The 23,867-nt window shown below is 36.5% G+C and overlaps 1 protein-coding gene across 4 annotated transcripts in view; it reads right to left on the reverse strand.

Moving 5' to 3' along the window:
- The window catches only part of Mdga2 (MAM domain containing glycosylphosphatidylinositol anchor 2), a 733,616-nt gene that overhangs the window by 152,736 nt on the left and 557,013 nt on the right, over positions 1–23,867 (reverse strand). For all 4 annotated transcript variants that reach the window (XR_003376942.1, XR_003376941.1, XM_026779216.1 and 1 more), the window contains exon 7: positions 20,302–20,631. Coding sequence is in view for 2 of the 4 variants with exons in the window: in XM_026779216.1 (XP_026635017.1) it covers positions 20,302–20,631 (330 nt within the window). In the remaining 2 variants the exon portion in view is untranslated. The remainder of the gene's footprint in view (positions 1–20,301; positions 20,632–23,867) is intronic.

Raw genomic sequence — 23,867 nt, forward strand, 5'->3', positions numbered from 1 at the left:
ATTCTGAAAACAGCGCGATAGATGTGTTCACTCATGGAACTGTCATGGTACAATATGATAAAGGCTTTTAAATGATGATGTCATTTTTCGATAAACATAGATAAAATATCAGTATTGACAAGGAACAGCATGTTAGCGAGCAGTGTGGATAACTGCAAGTGCTATTGTTAAGTGGAGCATGCTGCTGTGTGGTACAAACTCTATTTTATCCAAACAGGGTTTCTTCTCCCACCTCACCAGTTACTACAGGGGATGACAGCTCATCAAGTTCTTCACAACAGTTACTGGTTTATTATCCGTGTGTATTTTATAACAGCATATTCTACACGTCAAAATAGAAATAAGAGCTTCCAGAACGAACACACACATACTTCATCGCTGTATTGTCAGCATCCAGGAGACAATCTTATACATAATATAAATTCAGTAAAAAATTTTATATGTAACAAATAAATTGCGACAATGAGATAGCTAGGCAGTGACACAGGGAGGAAAAAGAAATAAGGACAGTCAAGGAGGAAAGCAAATTCTTGCAGGGGCTTCACATGACAAGAACAGTGGTTTTCCTTAAATATACTACTATTGTCAGTTTTGTCTTGATACATTTTGCTTCAATTTTTTACTCTTCCCCAATATTTGTGAAACATTAGCATATCAAAGGTTCCATAGAAATGTGAAATATTAAAGCAATCTATATTCAGAACTCATTCAAAGAAATGTGTGTTTTTCATTGCTCTCCCTCTCAGTCCATCCCCCAACTCACCCGTGATAGAAGGAGCCATTATGGGTTTAGGGAGAAACCTGGTGCTAGGGAAATTCCCAGAAATCCATGAGGAGGACTCCAACGAAGACTCCTAGCAATAGTGGAGACGGTGCCTGAACCAGTCTTCTCCTCTAATCTCCTGGGTAACTACCCTAATTGTCATCATAGATCCTCCATCCTGTAACTAATGGAAGCAGATGCGGAGATCCACAGCCAAGAACCTGGTGGAACTCCAGGAGTTCAGTTGAAGAGGGAGGAGGGATTTATGAGCAAGATGGGTCAAATTCATGAGGAAGTAACCCACAGAGACAGCTAATCTGAGCTCCTGGGAACTCTGGACTGACAGATGGGTAGCCTGCATGGCACCAAACTGGGCCCTAAGCAGGCTGGTGACAGTTGCATGGTTTGGTTTGTTGTGGGACCCTTTGCAGTGGGACCAGGATCTATCCCTTGTGCATGAACTGGTTTTTTTGTGCCAATTTATTGTGATGGGGTGCCTTGCTCAGCCTTGATACAGGGGTGAGGATCAAGCTCACATGTGTGTATGTGTGTGTGTGTGTGCGTGTGTGTGTGTGTATGAATGTGTGTGTGTTTTGTGTGCAAGCCTGAGGCTGACGGAGGCACTTGAACCCAGAGTTGTCATCATACACACACCTGGATTATGCAGGTATTAGGGACCCAAACTCTGTTACCCACACTTACAAACCAACACTCTCATCACTGAGCATACCGCCCCCCCCCCCGCCTCCTTAGATGTTACTACTATCAACTTCTGGTGAGAATTCGCCATTTTCTGTGGCCTAGAAATTCATTCTGCCTGGCTAGGAGAAACAGGTGCCATTTGCCCCTGTTCTCAATCTTGGGCATTTCTCCCATGTTTGGGGGATGAGAAAGCCCTTTGCAGCCACTGTCTTGACGTTCTTATTGGTAAATTGTGCTGCCCATTCTAACAGCACATGAAATAACTGAGAAAGGAAGAAAGGGGAATCAGTGAAAAGTGGGATGGCAGAAAATTACAAATCTGAGACTAAATCAGATAATAGAAATAAACAGACATGAGTCATGAGCATTTTTAGCAGCAACAGATAGAAAAATGATAAAAAAAATATGCAGTTACTAACTCAGATAAGTAGAAATTGTGAAAAAATAATGTTTGGGTAGATTTATAATGCAGGCCTTGCCATTTAGAGGCATCTCAAAGTTAAGAGAGTTAAAAAATGATCCTGCATATTCTTTTTCTGTTTTCTTTCATTTAAAATGTGTATAGAAAAAACAACGCTCCAAACTAAATTTAAAATAGACAAAGGAGAGGCAATTTTAAGGCACATAATTAAGTGCATTATGGATTTTTAAAATGGTTTATATGAATTATAATATTTACTGTTTCTCAATAAAAGTATATCAAGTAAAAGACAGCAGTCTTATGCACCTGCATCTTGTAAAACATATTTATTTAGAAGGTATTTGTTATTAAAAAAAGTCTTTGAAAATAAAAATATAGGCATATTTTCTGATGTGGTTCATATACTGAAAGGCTAGAGTGGGAGGAACTGGGAAGGTCTTGATCAAGAGCTGTTTCTTCTTCCAAACATTAAAAACATCATCATCAACAACAGAAAACAAAATAAAACAATAAAACCTACAACTCAAACAAAATGGCTTTCTGACAACGTTTCTCTTATATCACAGACTGTAAATGAAACACAGTGACTGAAACAAAAGGGGAAATACTTTCTATGTTGTATTAGGGAGGAAGCAGAAGGCATCAACTCTTCAATCTTTACTTGGAAAACTTCATTATTCCAAACATGTAGGTCCATTTGAAGTCCCAGAAATAATAATAATAATGTGAAAAGAAATCAGATATGCTTGTGCACTTCCTGGCAGGTGCTGAACTTTAAAAGGAATATGAAGATGAAAGGAATACTTTATTTTTAAAATGAAGCATGTAGAACTTTCTACAGTTGGCTAACCAGACCCATATTATAAAGACTCCTAAAATAAATACACCAGTAATTAATTTACACTTGAAGTTTTAGGAAAATTAGTTTATATTAGATGTGTATATTCTAGACTAGAAAGCATAATTGATACTAAAATAAAAGAAAACTACAAGAAAATAAGATTTTAAAGGAATAGTGAGTTCCTTGAAGGGACCTCTATAGGTAAGAATTCAAGAAATGTCCTGATGGAAAGAAAAAAGAAAGACCAATGTAAATTCTCAGATGTAAATAATCAAAATGAGGGCTAGTGATTTAGTTCTTGAAGAGCCCTTACCCAACATGCACAAAGCACTAAGCTATGTCTCTAGTATCACACACAAAGGCAAAAATGAGGTAAATCAATGAAATCATCTGACTGTGTGCATGTATGTTTCCTTTTCAAAAACAATAGAAAGTTTTATAAACAGTGAAAGTATCATTTTTTTCAGTATTTATGTTTTATTTACATCTAATTACATACTCATGTTATGTTGGTGCCTGAGTAGATTAGAAGAGAGCGATGGATCCTCCATAGCAGGAGTTACAAAGCTGTACTAAGAGTCAGAGTGGGTGTGGGGACAGAATTTTGGTCATCTCTAAGACCAGTGTGCACTCTGAGCTACCACCTATGTTTAAAAATTATGTCTTATTTGATATGAGTCTTATATCTGACTTAGACTATGAAGGGAACAACATCCTATTTCAAGCAACAGTTATTGATGGATTTAATTTTGCATTGATGTGGCTCAAAGTTCAGACCCTACATGTTTTAGAAGACAGACATTCTATCACAGGGAGTTTTTTCGTATTCACGCTATTTTACACTCAATCTTTTCATTGCTACCGTATCCTGGGATATATGCAAAGAGAGGGAAGGAGAGAGATACACACTCAGTATTGGGGTTTGATGAATCACAGACATTTAATGTAGGACTGAATATTATGCCTTTACATTAATTGTAAATTGGATGTTAGTAATGACATAGTATGTTTGGCTGTGGGGTAATAGAAAGAAGCTGCTGGGTAAGTACCACCATCTGCACATATACTATAAATCTACTTTTGATCCTCTTCCATTCAAAATAGTACATTCTACATAGTTCATAAATATGTTATTGCCATAATACCTATTTGAAAATAACTATTCTATAGGATTGAAAAATTCTGATCGCCTCTCACTTTACAGCATACACTAAAAAAAATCACTAAGATTATGTAAATTTGCTTTAATATACCAAAGTTATAAGAACACAGGTTTAATGATTACTTGGGGGAGAGAGAGTCATACATACGTTCAACACAAATCAGAGCATTTCCTTCTAATTCAAAATAATTTCAATCTAAGTCCTGGCAGTAATTTTTAAAATAATAACGTTGGCTCACTTTCAGCATGGTAAATACTTAAATGCTGGATTATAGTAAGAAAGACTTTAATGCTATTTGGGGTGAAAATATTCAGGTAGGATCAATGTTCCCTCACTTACATATGAAATTGCTGATGATATATGCTTCCTGCTTGACACCACATCTGGTTTCAAACAATTTCTTATGTAAACCTGGAAAATTACTGGCCATTCATTATTAAAGAAATAAATATTGCTACCAGATGCTTGCTGGTAACAATTCTTCATTTGTACAAACAGAGGAGGAAAAGAAGGACCTAGAACTTTCTGGTCACTGTCTTATTTACATATTTGTTCATCCGTTCGTTCATTTATTATTAAGGAAATATATCACTGTAGCTGACTAGGCAGTTGAGACTGCTCTTGAACTCATTGTCCCTCTGTTTCTTGTTTCTAAATGGAATCACAGGCCTGCATCACGATTCCTTGCATTACTGTTACTTAAAAATACTCAGAACTAGCCAGGCAGTGGTGGTGCATGCCTTTACTCTCAGCACTTTGGAAGTAGAGGCAGGAAGATTGCTGTGAGTTTGAGGCCAGATTGACCTACAGAGTGAGCTCCAGGGACAGCCAGACCTACACAGTGAAACTCTGTATCTATCTATCTATCTATCTATCTATCTATCTATCTATCTATCTATCTATCTATCTATCTATCTATCTATCTATTATCTATCTATCATCTATCTATCTATTATCTATCTATCTATCCATCTATTTATATATTCATAACTTTCTTGAGATACATGTATTTGAGAGCATATTTCACTTCTGTACTGCCTTATGGATCATCATTAACTTTATAAACAGGTTACTAAAGTTAAATTGACAAATATCTTTCTCCTGAAAAATCCTTTATCATTTCTGAGTTGATCTTTAAAAAATGTTATCATATGAATGTGTATACTACTAATACCCCATTTTCTGAGATGGAATGTCTAAATCTTACTGATTCTAATCCATCTTACATACTATGCGTTAGTATTCATATCTTAATAAGTACATCTGTGAAAACTCCCTATTTGGTTATGACAGGACTGGTCTGCGTATCTAACTAAAAAGTTTGCTCAGTTGTAACTTTCACTGCCATTCATGAATGAGTTCAAACCTATCATACCATGCAATGTTTCACCTCCATTTAAATGTTCCTCTCTATTCATTTTTTCCAATTCCTGTATCCTTTGTTCATCTTCTGTGTCTCTGAATTTTATTATTTCTAATTTGTTTTATTTATCACCAAGAAAATGTGTACAACCTATCAGATGTAGCTGAAATATTCTAACCAAAGTCTTCTATCTTTTCAGTAACCTTCATGCCCTGTGACTTTTTAAGGTGCTTCAGAGGTGTTTAGTAAAGTCCTGGTTGACATATAGTCCTAAATCAAAGTTACTAGACAACCAAAGAAGGCAAACTACTACTGAATAATTATTATTTAATGATTGAAAATATTGAAAACAGTGGATTTATATTATATATATTATTATATTGGTGGTAATATTTCTACTCTCATTTGGTCACAACAATGATACAATGAAGCAAAAATAATACCTTGAAGTGAGGAAGAAAGTACTTGTTAGTTTTGAGTGATTTGCCTCTTCTATGACTTTCCACATCTAGCAGCCCATAAAAAGCTAGTGTGATCTACACAAGAGTGCTCATGTAGTCCTCTCCTCCCAGACTTGCGTCAGTTATGGTCCTGTTCACATACGAACAAGCACTTATTTACAACATGTCTTCACACCAGATGGTGTGCCCACTGTTCCCAACTGTGATAGGAATTAGAATAAATACAACCCTTGCCCTACTCTGTAAATAAAACTTGCCTTTTGTTTTTGCACTGGCACATACTGTTCAGCATCTCACCTTAATAAATTAGGAGATGCTAACCATAAAACATTGATAGTCTTTTACAGATCTCAGGACAAAGCAGAAAGAAAGCAAATACACGGAAGGCTAAAGTACCCCGGGATCTACTTCTGAAATTCCAAGAAGGTTACAGGGCAATAATACACACACACACATACACAATGCTTACTTTTGAAGAGTTAGGAAATCTTATTATAATAGAATTGTTAGGTGTTTGGAGCATATGGGGAGCAGCAGTGTCCTGGAAGTAGCAATTCTGAAGGTTTGGTATTGGAGATGGAGGGCATGCAGTGCCATTCATTGGAAAAGCTGGTTTGGCAGGCATCTGATATGGCTGTTCCAACTTCCCTCTCCCAGCAGGTGTTGCTATGGCACAAGAATAGTCTCTGAGGGATTCCACAGAACACAAAGTGTAAGAACAAACCAGCACATCATTCTCTGCATCGCATTCAAATGTTTTCTGCTACATGAGCCAAAAGACTTGCTGCAAATAAACTCGGAACCTGTACTTGCTGCCTCAAAGATGGCTAACGTCAATTTTGGCACCGATCATTAACTTTTCCAGTATCTTGAGCCATTTAGATCTTTGAACAATTTAATGATCTAACTTGCATTTCTGATGGAATATTTGTTGAGTTATTAATATTAATCTCTGTTATGAAAACTTCTTATTAACTTCTTTGTTTCTTTCTCAAATTCTTTCTCGGGTTTGTTTCTTCTGCACTGAAATCCATAAAAGTAATTGGTGGTTACTAATTATGGATGGTAAGACTCACAAGCCAAATTTTATTTTTCTTAAAGTACATAAACGGGGACAAATTTTTGCATTCTTTTTTATTGTTTTTATTGAGCCATACATTTTTTCCTCCACTTCCTTCCCTTCCTCCCCTCTTTTATTCTACACTCTCCCGCAACTCCCATGCTTCCAATTTACTCAGGAGATCTTATCTTTTCCTCCTTCCTATATAGATCTATGTATGCCTGTTTTAAAGTCCACTTTGTTGTCTAGGTTCTCTTGGTTGTGGACCAGGAAAAAGTCTTTAAAGCTGGCTAGTAACTCAAATTATGTGAAAAATTTAGTAACAACAAATTATGATTTAGAATGAAATTTTGAAAGAAAGAGCAGAAGTACATGATGATTTCAATAATTAAAAACAGATTTTCACAGGAGCAACATAGCAGATAAGTCTGAAAATAATTTGGAGGAATGAAAAGATTATTTCATAAAGAAACATTAAGTCATATGCATGTCTGGGAACTAGAGTCTTGTTCCCCAACCTATTGCTCCTATAGTAGCTTCATTTTTGTAAAATAACAGAAGATAAAAATAGAAAACCACAGTTATATGGAAAAACTCAGATGATTTGACTATAAAATACTTTAAATAGAATGTAATACAAATTTAAGTGGGTAAAAAAGATACTCTTATAGATAAAATGTTAGCTAAGTGAAGTTCAAGCTGGGCATGTGGCACACTTCTTTAATCCCAGCACTTGGGTAGTAGAGGCAGGTGGTTTTCTGCAGGTTCACTGCCAGCCTGATCTTCATAGGGAGCTTAGGTCAGTCAGGGCTTCACAGTAAGTAAAGAAAAAAGTGTGTGTGTGTGTGTGTGTGTGTGTGTGTGTGTGTGTGTGTGTGCCAAGTTCCTGTAACTACTATAGCCCATAACACATTTGCATTCTGGCTCATTTGTTCTTAAAAATGATGCCCATGATTTATTCAAATGTGTACGTGCGAGTGTGTGTGTGTGTGTGTGTGTGTGTGTGTGTGTGTATACCAGCATTTCCCCCTAGTCTGATAGAAAGTCCATGGAACTAAGAAATGAAGGACATCATATAAAAATATGTAGCCTATGCTAGACTTACTACTTTAACAAGTATTTTAGCCATTTCCGTAGGTGAATACATTCAAGAGTGCAGACAAGAGGCACGGATTAGGCCACTCACCAACATCAAGAATTACACTGTATCATGGGAAATGATAAACATGGGGACTTTTTAAAAGCTGCAATTGTTCATAATAATTTATTAATTACAACACTGCTTAAAATGAGCATGGAGGGTTTTCAGGAATTTTAATTATATTAGGTTAAAAATTTAGAAGACTGTGACAGATGGTTTAATGGCTAAGAGCACTTACTGCTCTTCCAAAAGAGGATCTAAGTTCATTTCCCAGAGCCCATATCATGTGAGTCAAAAACACATCTAACTTCAGCTCTTAGGGATCCAACACACACACTTCCGGCCGATGAGAACACCTGCATACATGTGAAATACACACTCACAGCACACACACACACACACATACACACACACACACACACACACACACACATATATATATATATATATACAAGAATAAAAATACATCTTTGAAAGAAATTAAAAATTAAAAGCTAGATTAAAAGTTTGGCTTAGACAAAGAACCTCACCACATATAAAATGCATAATCTTAGCAATGGGAAGATGGCATTTGCTTCCTCATCTTCAAATTAGATGGCTGAGAGGGACATTTAGTACAAATTTAAAGCTAATGTTGTACACTGCAGAGTGAAGTGCCCCTAAACAGACTTACAGAAAATGAGTCTTAGGTTGAGTGCCTAGCCTCAAGAACTGGTAACTTGGGGAACATTATCTAGTCTGACCCTCTGTTTATACAGAGTGAACACAATAATACCTACTTTGCACATTTTTACACTTACAGTGTGTTTTCTACATGTATATGCTGTATAAAGGAAAAGCACTAGATACAGTAACTACACAGCACATGTTATTCATCTTTATATCACTGATATGTTTACCATACTATTTCATATTATGCTTTATTGTTATATACACATTTCTATATTAAGGGTATAGACCATATTTTATTGAAACCAGATATCTCAACTATTAAGCATAGGTGCACATCCAACCACACAAATGTTTATAGAAATAAAAAATACACACAGAAACACACACACAAATATACACACAAACACACACAGACACATCCACACATTTGCCATTTCAAGGAGTTGAGAAGATACAATACATTTCTAATAAGGCTGTTTTGAGGAAAATAACATCTTGGGGAGGATACAAATGTACCCAACGAGTATCTAGAGGCACATCTAAAGACATCCTAAGGGAAGAAGCCTACATTTGTCTGCCATTATGGGCAATAATTTGATTTCTATGTCTTGATAGTATCATAAATGGCAGGCTACATAGATATCCAGCTCTCGTTCCTTTTCTCTGAAGTAATGAGGTCTGGACATCCCTAAATAGATCCATTTCTCCCTTATGAGGATGACAAAATGTCAGGGCTGTCCATTTCCAGAAAGGTCAGGGTGTAGCCATGAAAAGCACAGACTAGAAAGTGAATGGAAATTGTGTGATCGTGTTAATTACGGCACTGCTTTCCAATGGTGAAAGAATTCTGAATTTAAAGGAAGGCAGACGATTATATACCAAACATGTTTTGTAAAAGCGTGGTAAAGAGATGCTTCAAAACAACCTAAATTTATTTTATTTTCTGCAGCAACTGTTGCTCACACCACTAAACTCTTCAACACAGAATGGCTAGAAAAAAATCAATTTACTTGTACCATGAAAAGGCCTTTTGTCTCTTTATAGAACCCATGTGACACTGTTAGGCCTCTTATAAATGATCACTGCGAACAATGCCTGTAGTTTACAAATTCCCTAATTACAGCCCTGATTGTGCCCCACCGGCGATGCCTGATTCTCTGGAAAGAGATACGATTGCCATCCTAATAAACATTTTGACATGAGACGGAGCTGGCTCCTTTATGCCTTATCAAGAGCAAAATGAAAGGACCAGCGAACGCAATGTTCCCTCCTCAGATCACGGCCACATGTTCCTGAGAGCAAATGAGGTTTAATTAACAGATCTGCTGGCTGATGACTGGTCAATTAAAAGGAAATAGGAGGAGAGTTTGCATATAACACACGGAGTCCTCACTAACAAATATTGCATGGCAGCAAGCGTGCACCTTACGATGCATTTTGCATTTCTGAGAGGTGCAGAATGCAGCTCTAAAAATATGGACCCAATTTCAAAACCGCACTGAGACGTATATAATGCCATCGATTGTGGTGACTCATTCTGATCTAAGGTTTGTGAGGTATGTTTTATGTTGTAGTTTATTTTCAAACAAGAAGATTTCTGTTAAAATGTCAACTGAAGAATATTGCTTACAAATATTACTTAGACAGACTTGGTAAAAGTATACTACTAATGTAACTTTTACAGTCGTTTGTAATTCATGCTAAGTGCATTTTGGAAAAAGACATTGGTCCACTTGCCATCTTAGTTTTTCTACTTTTAAACTTCCCATGTATTTTGTAATATGCAAACCATCTCTTTAAAAGGTTTCCTTTCACAAATTTTAATCTATTCATTGGTACTGAAGGATCTACAAAACTTTGGGAGTTCTGAAATATTGACTTTCATGGACTTGGGAGTAACCTAGTCTCATCAGCTTTTCCTGTACCCTGAAAACCTATGCTATCCATCCTTGTGGAGCATACAGTCCTTAACTTGAACTGTCCCCCAATGGGTCTTCATAGTCAGCCATATTAGAAGACTTCTCAAACTTGTATACCCACCAGAATTACCTGTCCCATGGTACCTATTTGTAGATCCAAATCTCATTAAGTAAGCTCAATCCACTGGTGTTTGTGTGACAAATGCAATTCTGCCCATTGATTGATCTGTATCCAACCTCTTGTATCACTACTGAGGAGCCCTGAGGAAAATGACACATGGTTTGCACAATAATGTGTTAGGGGTATCTTTGTATTAATCTTATTTCTATACTCTGTCTTGTAACTCTTGAAATACATACCTCTGACTTCTGACTTTGCCAACTACAACATGATACTTAACTCTCCAGGGGAGGCACTGGAGATATGGCTCAGTGGCCAAGAGGTTTTCTAGAAGACCCAGGATCAATGCCCAGCAACCACATTAAGGGCTCACATCTTTAATTCCAGTTCCAGCAGTATCTTATGCCCTCTTCTGGTCTCTTTGGGAACTGCATGCATGGAGTGCACACATATACACTCACACACAAGCAAAACACTCATACACATAAAATAAAAGAAATACATGAAAATTTTTTTTAAAATCTCAGGAGACAGTTCAGTAAAGGGCTTGTATAGTGTGCATAAGTCTTTGGCTAAAGCTCCAGCATCACAACAAACAAACAGATATAAAGGAAGGTCTGTTTTGGTTTTTGAAGCCATGTATGGTGGGTGGTTCAGTGAGTAATTTCTGCATCTGGCAGACTGAGGCAGGACGAGTGCCAGGAGTTCAAAGCCACTTTAAACAGCGTAGTGAGTTCCACTCTAGAATGGACTACAGCATAAACTCTCATCTCAAAACAACAAATTGTCTGTAGGCTGCAACTGTTCTACCTGCTGCCTGAATCCTGAGAGATTTTGCTCTTATACAGAAAACAACTAGGTTCAGTCTTTGAACTCTGGAGGCACTCACCAAAGTTTTCCATTTCCCTCACAGTGGCCTAGTGTCAGAACCGCAATGTGTTTGTTGTTAAGCTGAATCACATTCATAGTTGTCAATTTAGCAATACAATACCACTCCTCAAACCTTATGTTCTCTTCTTAGGAAAAGCCAGGGGTGGTCCTGGTACTATAACTTTAAAATAACAAGCCCTAATTTATAATCCAATCTTTACAATAAATGGAGGGAAACATTTATTCCTTATCTGCTAGTTAAGATAACTATAATAATTATTGTTAACACAGGTAATTGATGGCGAGGATAACTTCATGCAAACTGTGGAACTAATTTCTCAGTCCTTATTAGATTAATCTGCATTTTGCTATTTATAATCCACGTGCTCCCTATGTCCCCACTGACTGCATCAGACAAGGTGTTTGCAGTGCAAGTGTAAGGATTGGCATTCTCATCCCTGGTAACTACATGGAATCCTGCCAGAGGCAGCAGCCTGAAATACCAGCACTAGGGAGGCACTGACAGTGATTCCTGGGGCAAACTAGCTAGCTATATTATCTCGAACTGGCACCTCTGGGTTAAAGGAGGGATACTACCTCAATAGGAAGTAAGCCAAAAAATTAAAAAGTAGACTGAAATCTAGAAAAAAGTAAGAACAATGCTGGGCCTTAACACACATGTGCACCTACACACATATGCCCACATGCACACCACACACATTATAAACAAAATTTAATTTAAAAAGTTTTAAAGAAGAAAAGGACCAAGCCTATAGAAAGCATAATTTAGGTATGATTACTTGTATCTCATCAATTATTTTTTAAAAGTATAGGTTAAACTATAACTTTTAAGGTAAAGGCTTCATTCTGATATTTGGAAGGGTTGAGTGTTTTTCAGATAATTGCAGGGATTTTATGGACAAAAATTAAAATATAAAAATGACTAAAGTTCACAGACCAATTTTTTGTTGTTGCTTGTTTGTTTGTTTTTTCAAGACAGGGTCTATCAGTGTAATAGCCCTGGCTGTCTTGGATCTCTCTTTGTAGACCAGGCTGGTCTACAACTCACAGAGATCCATGTCTCTCAACACAATTTGCAAATAAAATTGGTTTAAAATTCCCTGTCACTCCTATAAGTGCCACTGAAAAGATAACTAGTACAACTGCCATTTCATATAAGATCTACCATGGCCTATGATGCTACTTGTAGGCTATGCTGAACCATACCATGAAGCACAGACCCTTCCCTAACCCACCTCAAATATCATAATACAGTCAGGAATTCCCTTTTTCCCTGGGATTTTCTTGAAGGACCTTTTCTGGGTCCCTGTCCCTAGTCTTCTCACAAATGAGGACTCTTAATCTTACTTAAAGCTATCCTTCCTTACAAGGTTCCTCTCTATGTTTCAAAGGGAGTGTCTCGTTCCTAATCCAGGGCAGTGGCCAACTATCCTTCAGGATTCCTGCCGGTCAGGGTCAGGCATTGTCCTGTGCATTTTCATAAACTTTGGTAACACATTAAAGTAAATGTCACACTTTGTCAGTTACTAAGGGTATTCAGTGTAAACACACTGGAATATTATTAACTAGAGTCTATGGAAGTTTATTTCTTTCCATTGCCACTTTTCTATTATAACTATTTAGCAAATATTTTGATTGATTGTGCACTGCATTCATTAATTATTTCTACAATTGTGAGACACTTTTTAGTTCTTGGTGTGGCGCTTACCACTTCCTATCACTTTCGTTTTCAGTTAACTCTGCTCCTCAACATTTGATTTCCAGGGCACATATACTGCACTCAGTATTGTGGGAGATTTTTTGTCTTGAGTCAGAACATTCCAAAACGTTAGTGTGTTTTCAGCTAAAGTGTTTTCACCTGCCATGCCCGAGGTTTATTTTGTGTTGTTTAGCAATGTCTTTTTAAATCATTCAGTACATTTTAACAGGGCACTTAGCAAACCTTTAGAAGGTGTTTTTATTCTAAAATATTCAATGCTTTCTTGACCATTTGAAAGTCGAATGAAAAAACAGAAGAAATGGAACAATGGCTTTAGGAGCCACAGTCTCCAGCAGATCTATAATAAGAATAATTAAATAAAATATTCTGTGTGAAAAACTGGCATGGAACTAAAATATTAAGAAAAATTTGTTACTTTTATTTACCATGTTAGTCAACTATATTACCAGTTCAAACCCAGAGCGCAGGTAAATGTCATCCAGCTATCTTTTACTTTTGATTTGTTTCTGTACCCCACACTAAACTATAAAGACTAATGCAAGTCAGCAGAACTCTGATAAATGTTTAATAATTCTTGGAAGCATTTTAAATTTTAATGCAGAGCTTTCAGATTTTAAATAAAAGACATTTATGAAACAAAACCTTTTCCTCAAATAAACAATGCTAACAGTAAGACATTCTTCTTGGAAAGATTCTGTAGCTCAATATGAATTATATAACAATCCTCTGTAACACTGATTGACATGCATACTGTTCTTTCCAAAAGACAGATGAAAACGATGCACCTCGGTTTGTACCCTGAGTTGAAAATTTCTTTAGTCTGTGCACATACTTAAGGATGTGTAGAGACAGTGTTGTAGTCCAGTGGCTCCCTGGGAAATTCACTGAACAAAATGGCCTCTTAAAACTCTACCACTAATAGGTAGAGTTGAGCTCAGGCTGCTCTTCAGGTCTTACCCTCTGCAACTATGCTCCTTTTCACTCTGGAGAAGAGGTCAGTTTGTAAGGAGGAAGACAGGAAAGGCCATAGAAGGAGCTCTACTGTTTTCAGGAGAAAATCGTCCCACTGTTCCCATGGCTAAGCGTTATCCTTCACCCAGGAATGGTATAACAAACTAATAGGAATTAAAATGCTCTGTCTGGTAGGAATTAAAATGCCCAAAGGACGTACTTGGTGCTCTCTTCCTTGGTTATCACAAAATCGAGGGAATGAATCCAAAGAAATTAGTATTTTTATCAGGAAACTCCCGCTGGGAGAGGGAAAAGCTAGAACCTTCAGGACATCCAGAGGAGGAAACTGCCTTCTCATTAGATGAAGATTTACATCTTGAAACATGGTCTTATAGGAGAGACGGGGAATGGAGACAGTGTAAAAGACTGCTCCACTGAGCAGTTTGCTTTTCCTTTAAACCCATAATTCTGTCAGGACTTCCACTGGATGTCTCTGTCCTTCTTCACAGTATGGCCATATTGAATCTTCCCTTTTTGATTTTTCACTATTAATTTGGTTCCTTTAATTTGTTTATGAAGGGTGAGTGGCTGAACTCTGCTAAGATCACAGGTGGTGACTTAAGTCTAGTAAAACTACCTAAAAATAAATACAAGAGTCAATCTTCATGACTTAAGGACCGAGTTTAACTTGCAGGAAAGCAATCCTGCCTGAGGATGATGTGGAAGCGGTCAGTCAGCCATCCAAAAAAAAAAAAAAAAAATGACATGGCCTCAAAAGTGTTAATTTTTATTTCACTTTCAGTAATGCTGAAGCTAATAATTTTTGTTAATATGTCTTTTAAGCCATGTGTGTGTGGGGTGGTGTGCGTGCACACATGCATGCATTACATCTCTCTGTTCTTACATAATCACATGAACAGAGGGATGGAAGAGTTATAAACAGTGTAACATCAGCAACAGAAAAAAATTCCACATCATGGATAAAGCCCGAGGACTTGAGCAATCATAAAATAACCTCCGGAATATTTGCAGCAAACCTAGTTCAACAGTGTGGACCACTCTAGCAGATAGCAGTCAGCTTAGCAAGGCAGTCAGTAAAACGTGCATTTGAAGGAAATCCAGGGGAAGTCTGAGGTTTTGCATCAATCTTTACAAGGGATGTGATGGTGTTTTCTTAGGTAAATAGTAGTTCAACTTAATTTTTTAGCAATCCCACATAGCCCATCTGTTTAGTTCTGTCCTTTTAATAAATATGGTTGTAATATTATATCTTAGAGGTCAGCATATTATGATTGCTGGGCACATATCCTTGTTCCCTCTTTTGAAAAAGAAAGTTTTAGTGCAGCTCTGCCCATTTATTCACTAAGGTAGCTTAGCTGTTATAATCAGTAGAATATTCAGCAGAGTAGAATAGCTGTAGCTGAACCAGATGCACAGCTAGAGAAGCTGACAACTGCTACCCAGCTCTTCACCAGTCCTTGGCTCTGGCATCAGATTTTATCATAGATTTTATCATAGATTTTATGTTTGGGAATTAAGAAGGTAAATTATTTTTTCTCTGTCTACTGACTTGGGCACGAATTTATAAATCTTAACTGCAGGTGTTTTCTTATGACCAAAGCATTATTTTTCATGTTGATATAAGAGTTCAAATTTTTTTTTTTTTTGGGTTTTTTGAGACAGGGTTTCTCTGTGGTTTTGGAGCCTGTCCTGGAACTAGCTCAATTTTTTTAGCAAAGAACTCCAACCCTCACTACAGTCATTCTGGATGAATACACTTTTAATCAGAATAATTCCCTAGGCCACTTTCTTTCCTTTTTAAATAGAAAAAAAAAAAACAACAACAAAGAAACATATCCAATGAAATGGGCTTAATGAGTTTTTTCTTTGCTCTCATGTTCGCTTCTGTTTCTCATTCATTGTGCACCACAGCCCCAAGCTAACTAGCACTATCATTGTACCTGTGCAGACATTTGCTGTCTTCCAGAGTAACTAGATGGCCAGCAGCAAGCTGAAATTGTGAAGTCATTTCCAGGTGGTTATCATTGGGCTTGTGCACTTATGTCTCTGTATCGTGATTACCCCACACAATCTTGTACCTCTTTCTGCCACATACAATCCCCTTGCACTCTGACTAAGAGAGGAACACAAGCCTGCACTCCCGTGCTGAGTTGTCGTCTGTATTTGCTCGCCAGATGTCTCACCATGAGTCCCAAAGGAAACCGATTTCCCTTTAACTTTCAAGGCCTGATATACATTTCTCTGAGTTTACTATGAACACACGCTTGTTGAGCCCTGTGAAGGAACGCGTGCATGCTCATCAGCCCCAGAGCCTTCACTATGAAGTGAGGGGTTGAAGCAGTGGAATGTTTTAAAGAAAAACCTAAGAAAACAAAAATTCTACTCTGCCAATTATGCTCACAGAAAGGAAGAACTGCTCTTTAATGATATTCTCAGAATTTGATTTGAGCTGCTGATAATTTAGGCTTAAATTTGCTCGCATTTTCTCTTTAGGAGGCACATGAAGAATCTATAGCTCACAAAATTGAACAGTGACAAGAATTCGATATATTTAAATCTGCAATGGAGACATTTACAGTGCTGCACATAAAATACCTTAAGTTACCTGAAGTCTAGCCTAAAATATAGTTTCAACATATTAAGACTAGAATGAACAATCGTGATTTTCTCAAATCAATGCCAATGCTATAAATATGACATAAATAGCAGTTTTCCCATTTCTGAGATTTTCCCCATCGTCTGTTTGCTTCTTCTGCTTCCTTTAAGATTCAAATCCAATCTAAACTCTCTCTGAGACTGTCCTGTGTCTATACTGCAGGAGCACTCAGGGCATCTAAAGAAATCTGGTCAAAGTTCAAGTACAGTATCTGCCTACTGCAGACTATATCATGCTCCTGGGTACTCTTCATTGCATGACCTAAGAGCAATGTCTGTCTGAATCATCTCCATATGGTGCAGAGCCCAACACAGAAAGAATTTAGTAATGGAATTGGAAATGAATGGCTATTTAAATTGAGAAAACAGCAAATGGTTACAACAAGAATAATGTGCAAACTTACAGAACATTCTGTGTGTTTGTTAACATTGAAATAATTAGAAAATAATATATAATTAATGTCATGTACATTGTAGCTTTTAGTATCCTATAAATGCATGAATAACCCTGAAATAGACATAGGCGCTCCAGAGTTTTAATATAACTAAATATAACTCATTTTCCGACATCATTGTCTTTTAAAACCATTAATAATACCATTAATAATTCTGCAAACTACAGGTTGCCTTCAGGGTTATTTTCCAGTTCAATCAGTCTTAAGTATTGTCAAACACACATGCTGACTATGGGTCTGTGATTAAAGAAAGATTTCTGGGCTATTGCAGAAAGGTCTCAGGGCAACAAAACATCTTATTAAGCATAATGTATACACCTCTTAAAACACAGTAACAACTGAGAATTAATGGTAGACTCCTGTGTAATTCCAGGCTCAGAAAGTTTAGAATGAATTTAAAAATGTAACCTAAAATGATGTAAATTTAACATAAAAAAATGCTTAACTATAATAAAACCACTGACCATTTGGTCACTGTTAAACTTTCTCAAATGGTGATAATTAAGAAACCCAAAATTTCATCCATGAGAACTGTATAATCTACCCTCGTGTGTCATTGCACTAGAGGTAATATGAAAAACAAGACTGTTTCAGCATGAAGAGAGACACACTTGTTAGTTTAAGATTATCTTCTCTATTCTTTCAAAATGTGACTTTCTGGGTGTCCAGACTGAAGAATATAATAGTTCTGTTTTCAAATAAAATCCATTGTTCCTGAACTTGGCTTAATGCTTTGATTTTTTTTGCACACTAATACCTTAGCAATTTTCAAAAAACTTACATTTTTAGTTTTATTAGACAAATTAGAACATCCATCTTGTCCTGAGGCTGAAACATTAAATCAAATTATACACATATCTATTGAAGAACTTTTTGTCATATCAGTAGCAAATTGAGAAAGAATAACAAGGGCAACAGTGTTTGCACTACTGAGATAGAATAAGAAAAGACAGTCACAGTAGAGTGTTAGGTTCATAAATTAGATTATAGTTGCTTTAAACAACTATCTATTGAGTTCTGACTATGTACCATGTATTTTACCTAATGCTGAGACTACACTGAACAGTAGAGACAAAATATAATCTTCACAGAGTTTCTCACAGAAGGCATCAGATCTGTGTGTGGCAGGAAAGAAAAGGCAGAGTATGTTTCTAAAACTCCTAACACTGCTTCTTATTTCTAGTGCTGTGGCCTTTAGAAACGAAACAAAGAGTGAGATAATTTATTACAAATATTCTGATGTATAGTAGGGTCTTCATGAACAAAAACCTGTTTGGTGGCCAACTTGAATTTTTCTTTTAGAATCTCTGGGGATTTTATAAGTTGAGGTTGAACATTTCTACTTTGTCATCCACAATATTTAAGACTCAGACACCCAGATGCAGACATAGTATTTAAGTGAATATCAGAACATATTCTAGTAATAATTTTACAAATCTCCTTTTTTTTCTGTGATCTATTTTGTTTAATTTGAACAGCCAATAAACCATGTTTTTCTCAAATGATTCTGTTAAATAAAAGCAGTGATTCCCCCCCCCCCCCGTGTATGTGTGTGTGTGTGTGCGCACGCACGCGCACTTATGAGTTCGCAAACAAGAGATGAGTGAACAAAACAGGAGAAACAAACAATGTAGAGTGATATATATGGGTAAAAAATTCTGGAGAGTTACCCTTCAAAAATAAATGCGAATGACCTTGGAAATTTTCTTACTTTTACAGGGAAATCATCCATGGATGTCACTTAGTACAATGATGCCTACCATACTGATGTAAGCTGTTCATGAATATCTGTTGATTGAATAAATATGTACCAACAGTTTTCCATTGAAATCATAAATAAATATATCTGATCACACTAGTACAAATATTTACAGATCAGGTAGATAGAAAGAGGCTTTGCCTAAGCTAGGATAGGATCCATATCCAAATACAATTACTTTTACCATTCTAACTTCCTTCTCATAGATTATGTGTCAGATACACATACTGGATACACTTTAGAACAAAGAATTACAGAACACAAGAGAACATTTTCAGCCTTTCATACAGACTTTAGGTAGTAAAACCAATCCGATGTGAACTTCCGGGGGAACCAAGAGAAGGCACACAGTTGCACTCAAATCAAACATGTCTAAGAATCGAAATGCTGCCCGACTGGAAAGGAGAAGCCAGCTGTTCAGAACCTGCAAACGCGGAGCTTTTCTCCTGTAACGAAGCTCTATGAGTTCAATTTATAGTTTCCACCCAGCACTGTGTAAGAATCTTCAGTTAAAACAATCTGGTAACAGATTGGCAAAGTACACACAGGTCTTTAAAACACCCTGAGAACCTGGCCCATCCTCTCCTAAAAACCCTGGACTTCCCCTCATCTAAACAGAACATTTTAAACAACAGAAAAGGATAGCACGCTCTCATTTTTAACTTGAAAAGAATTCCTCTCCAATAGATTTTTGCATTTGGCAATTTTCTCTGTGAGGGTATAGTACCGTGGTATTCTATAAGAAGTTCTGCCTGGCAACAGCTGTAAGAAAAGTTTTCCTCTAGTAGAAAGCACATTTCTTATGTATGTTTATTTAAACCCTCTTAAATTACTTCTCAAGGTTCATGCCTTAGATACAAGTAGTTTCATTATATTTTAAATTTAGAAAAATGATTCAGCTTTAGTGGCTGGTTAAACTTTACTAATATGATTTTTAATGCTATGGGGACTGTGGTTAATGTAAAAAAGCTGGGACAATTTTACTTAAAGCTTGGGAAAAACTTTACTTTATACTGCTACTGATTTTATTTACAGTTTTTATAAAATCCCATTTAAATTGAAATAAAAAGAAAAGCAGAAATGTCTCAATTCAAATATTTACTAGATATTTAGGATGGTAGGATTTAGATTTGATTTCAAAAGTAATGATTTCTTGGCTTCAATGATTTCACCCAACTCAAATCATTTTAAAAGCATTTGGCACCATGAGCGAGCCTCTTACCTGTACTGCTGGAAATATTAACGTCAATACTGATATCAGATATTCCTCCTCCCTTCAGAGAGGCCACGCATGTGTAAGTCCCAAAGTCCGTGAATTTTAAATCAATGATATCCAAATTTGTTGTTCCGGGGGATACATCAGGGTCAGTCTGTGTAATAACCATCCGCTCAGAACTTCTTAATGGACGACCATTTTTAAACCAACTAAATGTTAACTCCTCAGAAGGAACAGCTTCTACTTGGCAAGATATTTTCACCTCACGCCCAATCTGGATGTTGTCATCTTTGTGATAAGGATCAGGAGTGATCCAAAATCGTCCTTTTTTTAAGGCTAAAACATAAAAATTCCACAAGGAGTTAGTGTTACCTTCATGATTGCGGGAATTCCGTCACTCTAGGTAATCGTGTCTGGGCTGAAATAATAAAGCAAAGTAAAATAGGATGAGCATATGCTTCTTTGCTAATTTTTCATTATTTACACTATAAATTTTAATAGGTATTCCAGAAAAAAATCTAAATGTGAACCCATTTAAAGATCCTCAATATCGATTTCTATACATCAGATAATGCTTGACATTAATAGAGAAAATACTATTTGAATTCTACTCACAATTGTTGCTCCAGGTAGGTTTCTGTTGTTGGGGAGTAAGACACTGACCAAAATCTACTTGGGGAAAGGATGGTTGTATTTCCTGTTACACTTACAAGCCATTATTGAGGGAAGCAAGAACCCAGAACAGGAACTCAGGCAAAGACCATGGAAAACAGAATTGCTTACTGGCTTTGCTTGCTCCCTTTGGCTTGCTTGGCAACTCTTCTTACGCAATCCAGACTTACCTGCCCAGGCATGACATCACACACAGTGGCCTGAGCCCTCCTACCTCAAACAGCGTTTAAGAAAATGTCCCATAGACACGTCCACAAGCCAATTCAACGTAGGCAACACTTCCACTGAGGTTTTCTCTTTCTAGGTGGATCGCAATGGCAACATCAGCTAACTATGACAACTGTATTTAACTATGCTGTACTAGGATTAAATAATTTTATCATAGGAGAGACAGGCAGATCTCTGTGCACTCAAGGCTAGTCTACAAGAGGTATTTCCAGGACAGACTCCAATGCTACAGAGAAACGTTGTCTCGACAAATTAAAAAAAAAAATAAATGAATCATGGAAATGAAAACAGTTTACCTAAGATCATAGGCCATTAGTGTTTATAAAATAACATGGATCATCTAACCGAATACCTTTTTTATATTATGCTAACACAGTTCCATAATTTCCCAAGCTATACACATGCTGTACAAATTTCATATTAAGATAAAGGAAACTTCCTCTGAGATCATATCTACATTCTGACCAAAGCTGGTTTAGTAAGACTTGAATCCATTTATTCTTACAAATCATTTCTAGATACTTGCGAAATATGAACTGGCGGTGGGGGAGATACTACATCTGCAAAACATTCTCCTAACCCCACAGTATGCAGATGGTTCAGTTAAAACAAGGTTGACTCTTTCTTGGAGAAGACTAAGAGAACTCCTTGCAGATGACCCAGAATGCCTGCCATGCTCTGTCCTCACAACAGAAATTCTGGGTCCAGGGTCAGTGATAGCAATTAATTGGATTCTGCCTTATGGTGGACTGAATGTGGCTGGGGTGGGAGTTATGGCTTCCTAGCGGTCTGAACTTGGCTTGAGAGTATAGAACCAAAAGGGAATAAACTATTTCTGTTACAGCTGCTTCTCATATGGACGTACTATTTGTTTGACATTATTTTCTGTGTTTTCCTTCAACTTGATATTGGCCTCCCTGCATATGAAGTTTAATTTATACAGTGGAGTTGTATCAGAATAAAATATTGGACATCTACTTTTAACCTCGAAGCTACAAGCACAGGGATACTATCAGAAGTCAAGTGTCTCCAGTGGACCTGCAAACATAAGAGGCTACACAACAGCATTTGCATGACTTCCTTGAACCTAACACACGTTCCCTCAGTTACTCTTGGAAAGATCAAGGACAACACATGCGCACAGAATGAACAAGAGATGAGTAAGTTTTTAATCTGAAAACACAAGCCATATAAGTTCCTTTTTTGTTCATCTTAAGAGTTTTCTCTTTTATGCACTGTGTCTCTGGAGGAGAAAACCATGAAAAACAGCATTTCCATTCCTCTTTGTATTCGGTACATTGTTGTAAGGTCCTTCTCCATGACTAGACACTCAATTCATTTGAGATAAACAACACAGAAATCACCAGGACCCTGTGGAAATGTATGATGTCTTCATTTCCAATAATTCCCAATTACAATTTTTTCATCACATTCTTATAAATCTAGGGAAACTAGGCACATAAACATATGAAGAGCTTTATAGGCTTCAGGAAATCTGAATTACACAAAAGAACTTCACAAATTAGTGTTTTTTTAATGTAGCTTTGATGCTAATGAAAAATCAGATGACAAATAATTACAGCACATTTAATATTTTTGTTTATTGAATTTTTCATAATAACATGAAATCCTTGAATCTCATTTCTGTGGAACTCTGTCTTTATAAGTGGGTTACTACAGGGCAAACTAATGATACATTGAGGTAGTCTACTACCTAGAGTAATGTGCACTGAAGCTGAATCCACTTTCTCCAGAAGGAAAACGTAATTTAAAACGTGGTCACACTTGGCTAGTATATTAGATACAAGATACTGTGAACATATAACTCAAATGTAGTAATAGTTCTACTCATAATCCAGTTTAGGGTGTCAGAGAATAGCTCTTCTTTAAAAACATTCAAAATACCAAGAATGTTTTAATTTTTAGTGTAATGACATCTATATCATTTTATTTCTAAACATTACTTCACCTTAAAAGTACATACAAATTTTAAATGGAGTTATTACTTAAAGCAAAATTGTAAAAAAATAAATTATATGTACCAACTTAATAAATAACTTTAAATTAATATGAGGGTACATTTGGATACTATTAAGAACAATTTTCTTTACAAAGTGGTATGTAGATTGACATATACAAATATGCAAAACCCACTTATGTTCATGTGATTGGGATCCACTTAACACATAGTACTATTGTGCCGTTCAGTAATTTTCATGGAAATGAGTTAAAAGTATTATTGACACCAGTCACTTTACATTACTCAGCCAAATTCAATTGAAGGTGCTAAACTCAAAATAAAAAATCCCTGATAAAACATGTGAAATCAACATTCACATTATATGCTACACGCTGTTTAACTCATAGAAAAGTTATTTGCAAAAGACTAAGTAAAAAGATTAAAGATTATATAGCTACAATAAGATTAAATGTCATACGTAATTGCAGTATTTTATAACAGTACAAGCAAACATATTTTAATAAATTTCAAAAACAATAAATTTAATGCAAAAGATATTTGATCTCTGTATAAAATCATTCAACGAGTTAGCCAAAGCCAATCATACTAAAGGATACAAAAATCAAAAGAGCCGGGCGGTGGTGGCGCACGCCTTTAATCCCAGCACTCGGGAGGCAGAGGCAGGTGGATCTCTGTGAGTTCGAGACCAGCC

Source organism: Microtus ochrogaster, chromosome 1 (genome assembly GCF_000317375.1).
Source record: "Microtus ochrogaster isolate Prairie Vole_2 chromosome 1, MicOch1.0, whole genome shotgun sequence".
In the NCBI taxonomy this organism is placed as follows: domain Eukaryota; kingdom Metazoa; phylum Chordata; class Mammalia; order Rodentia; family Cricetidae; genus Microtus; species Microtus ochrogaster.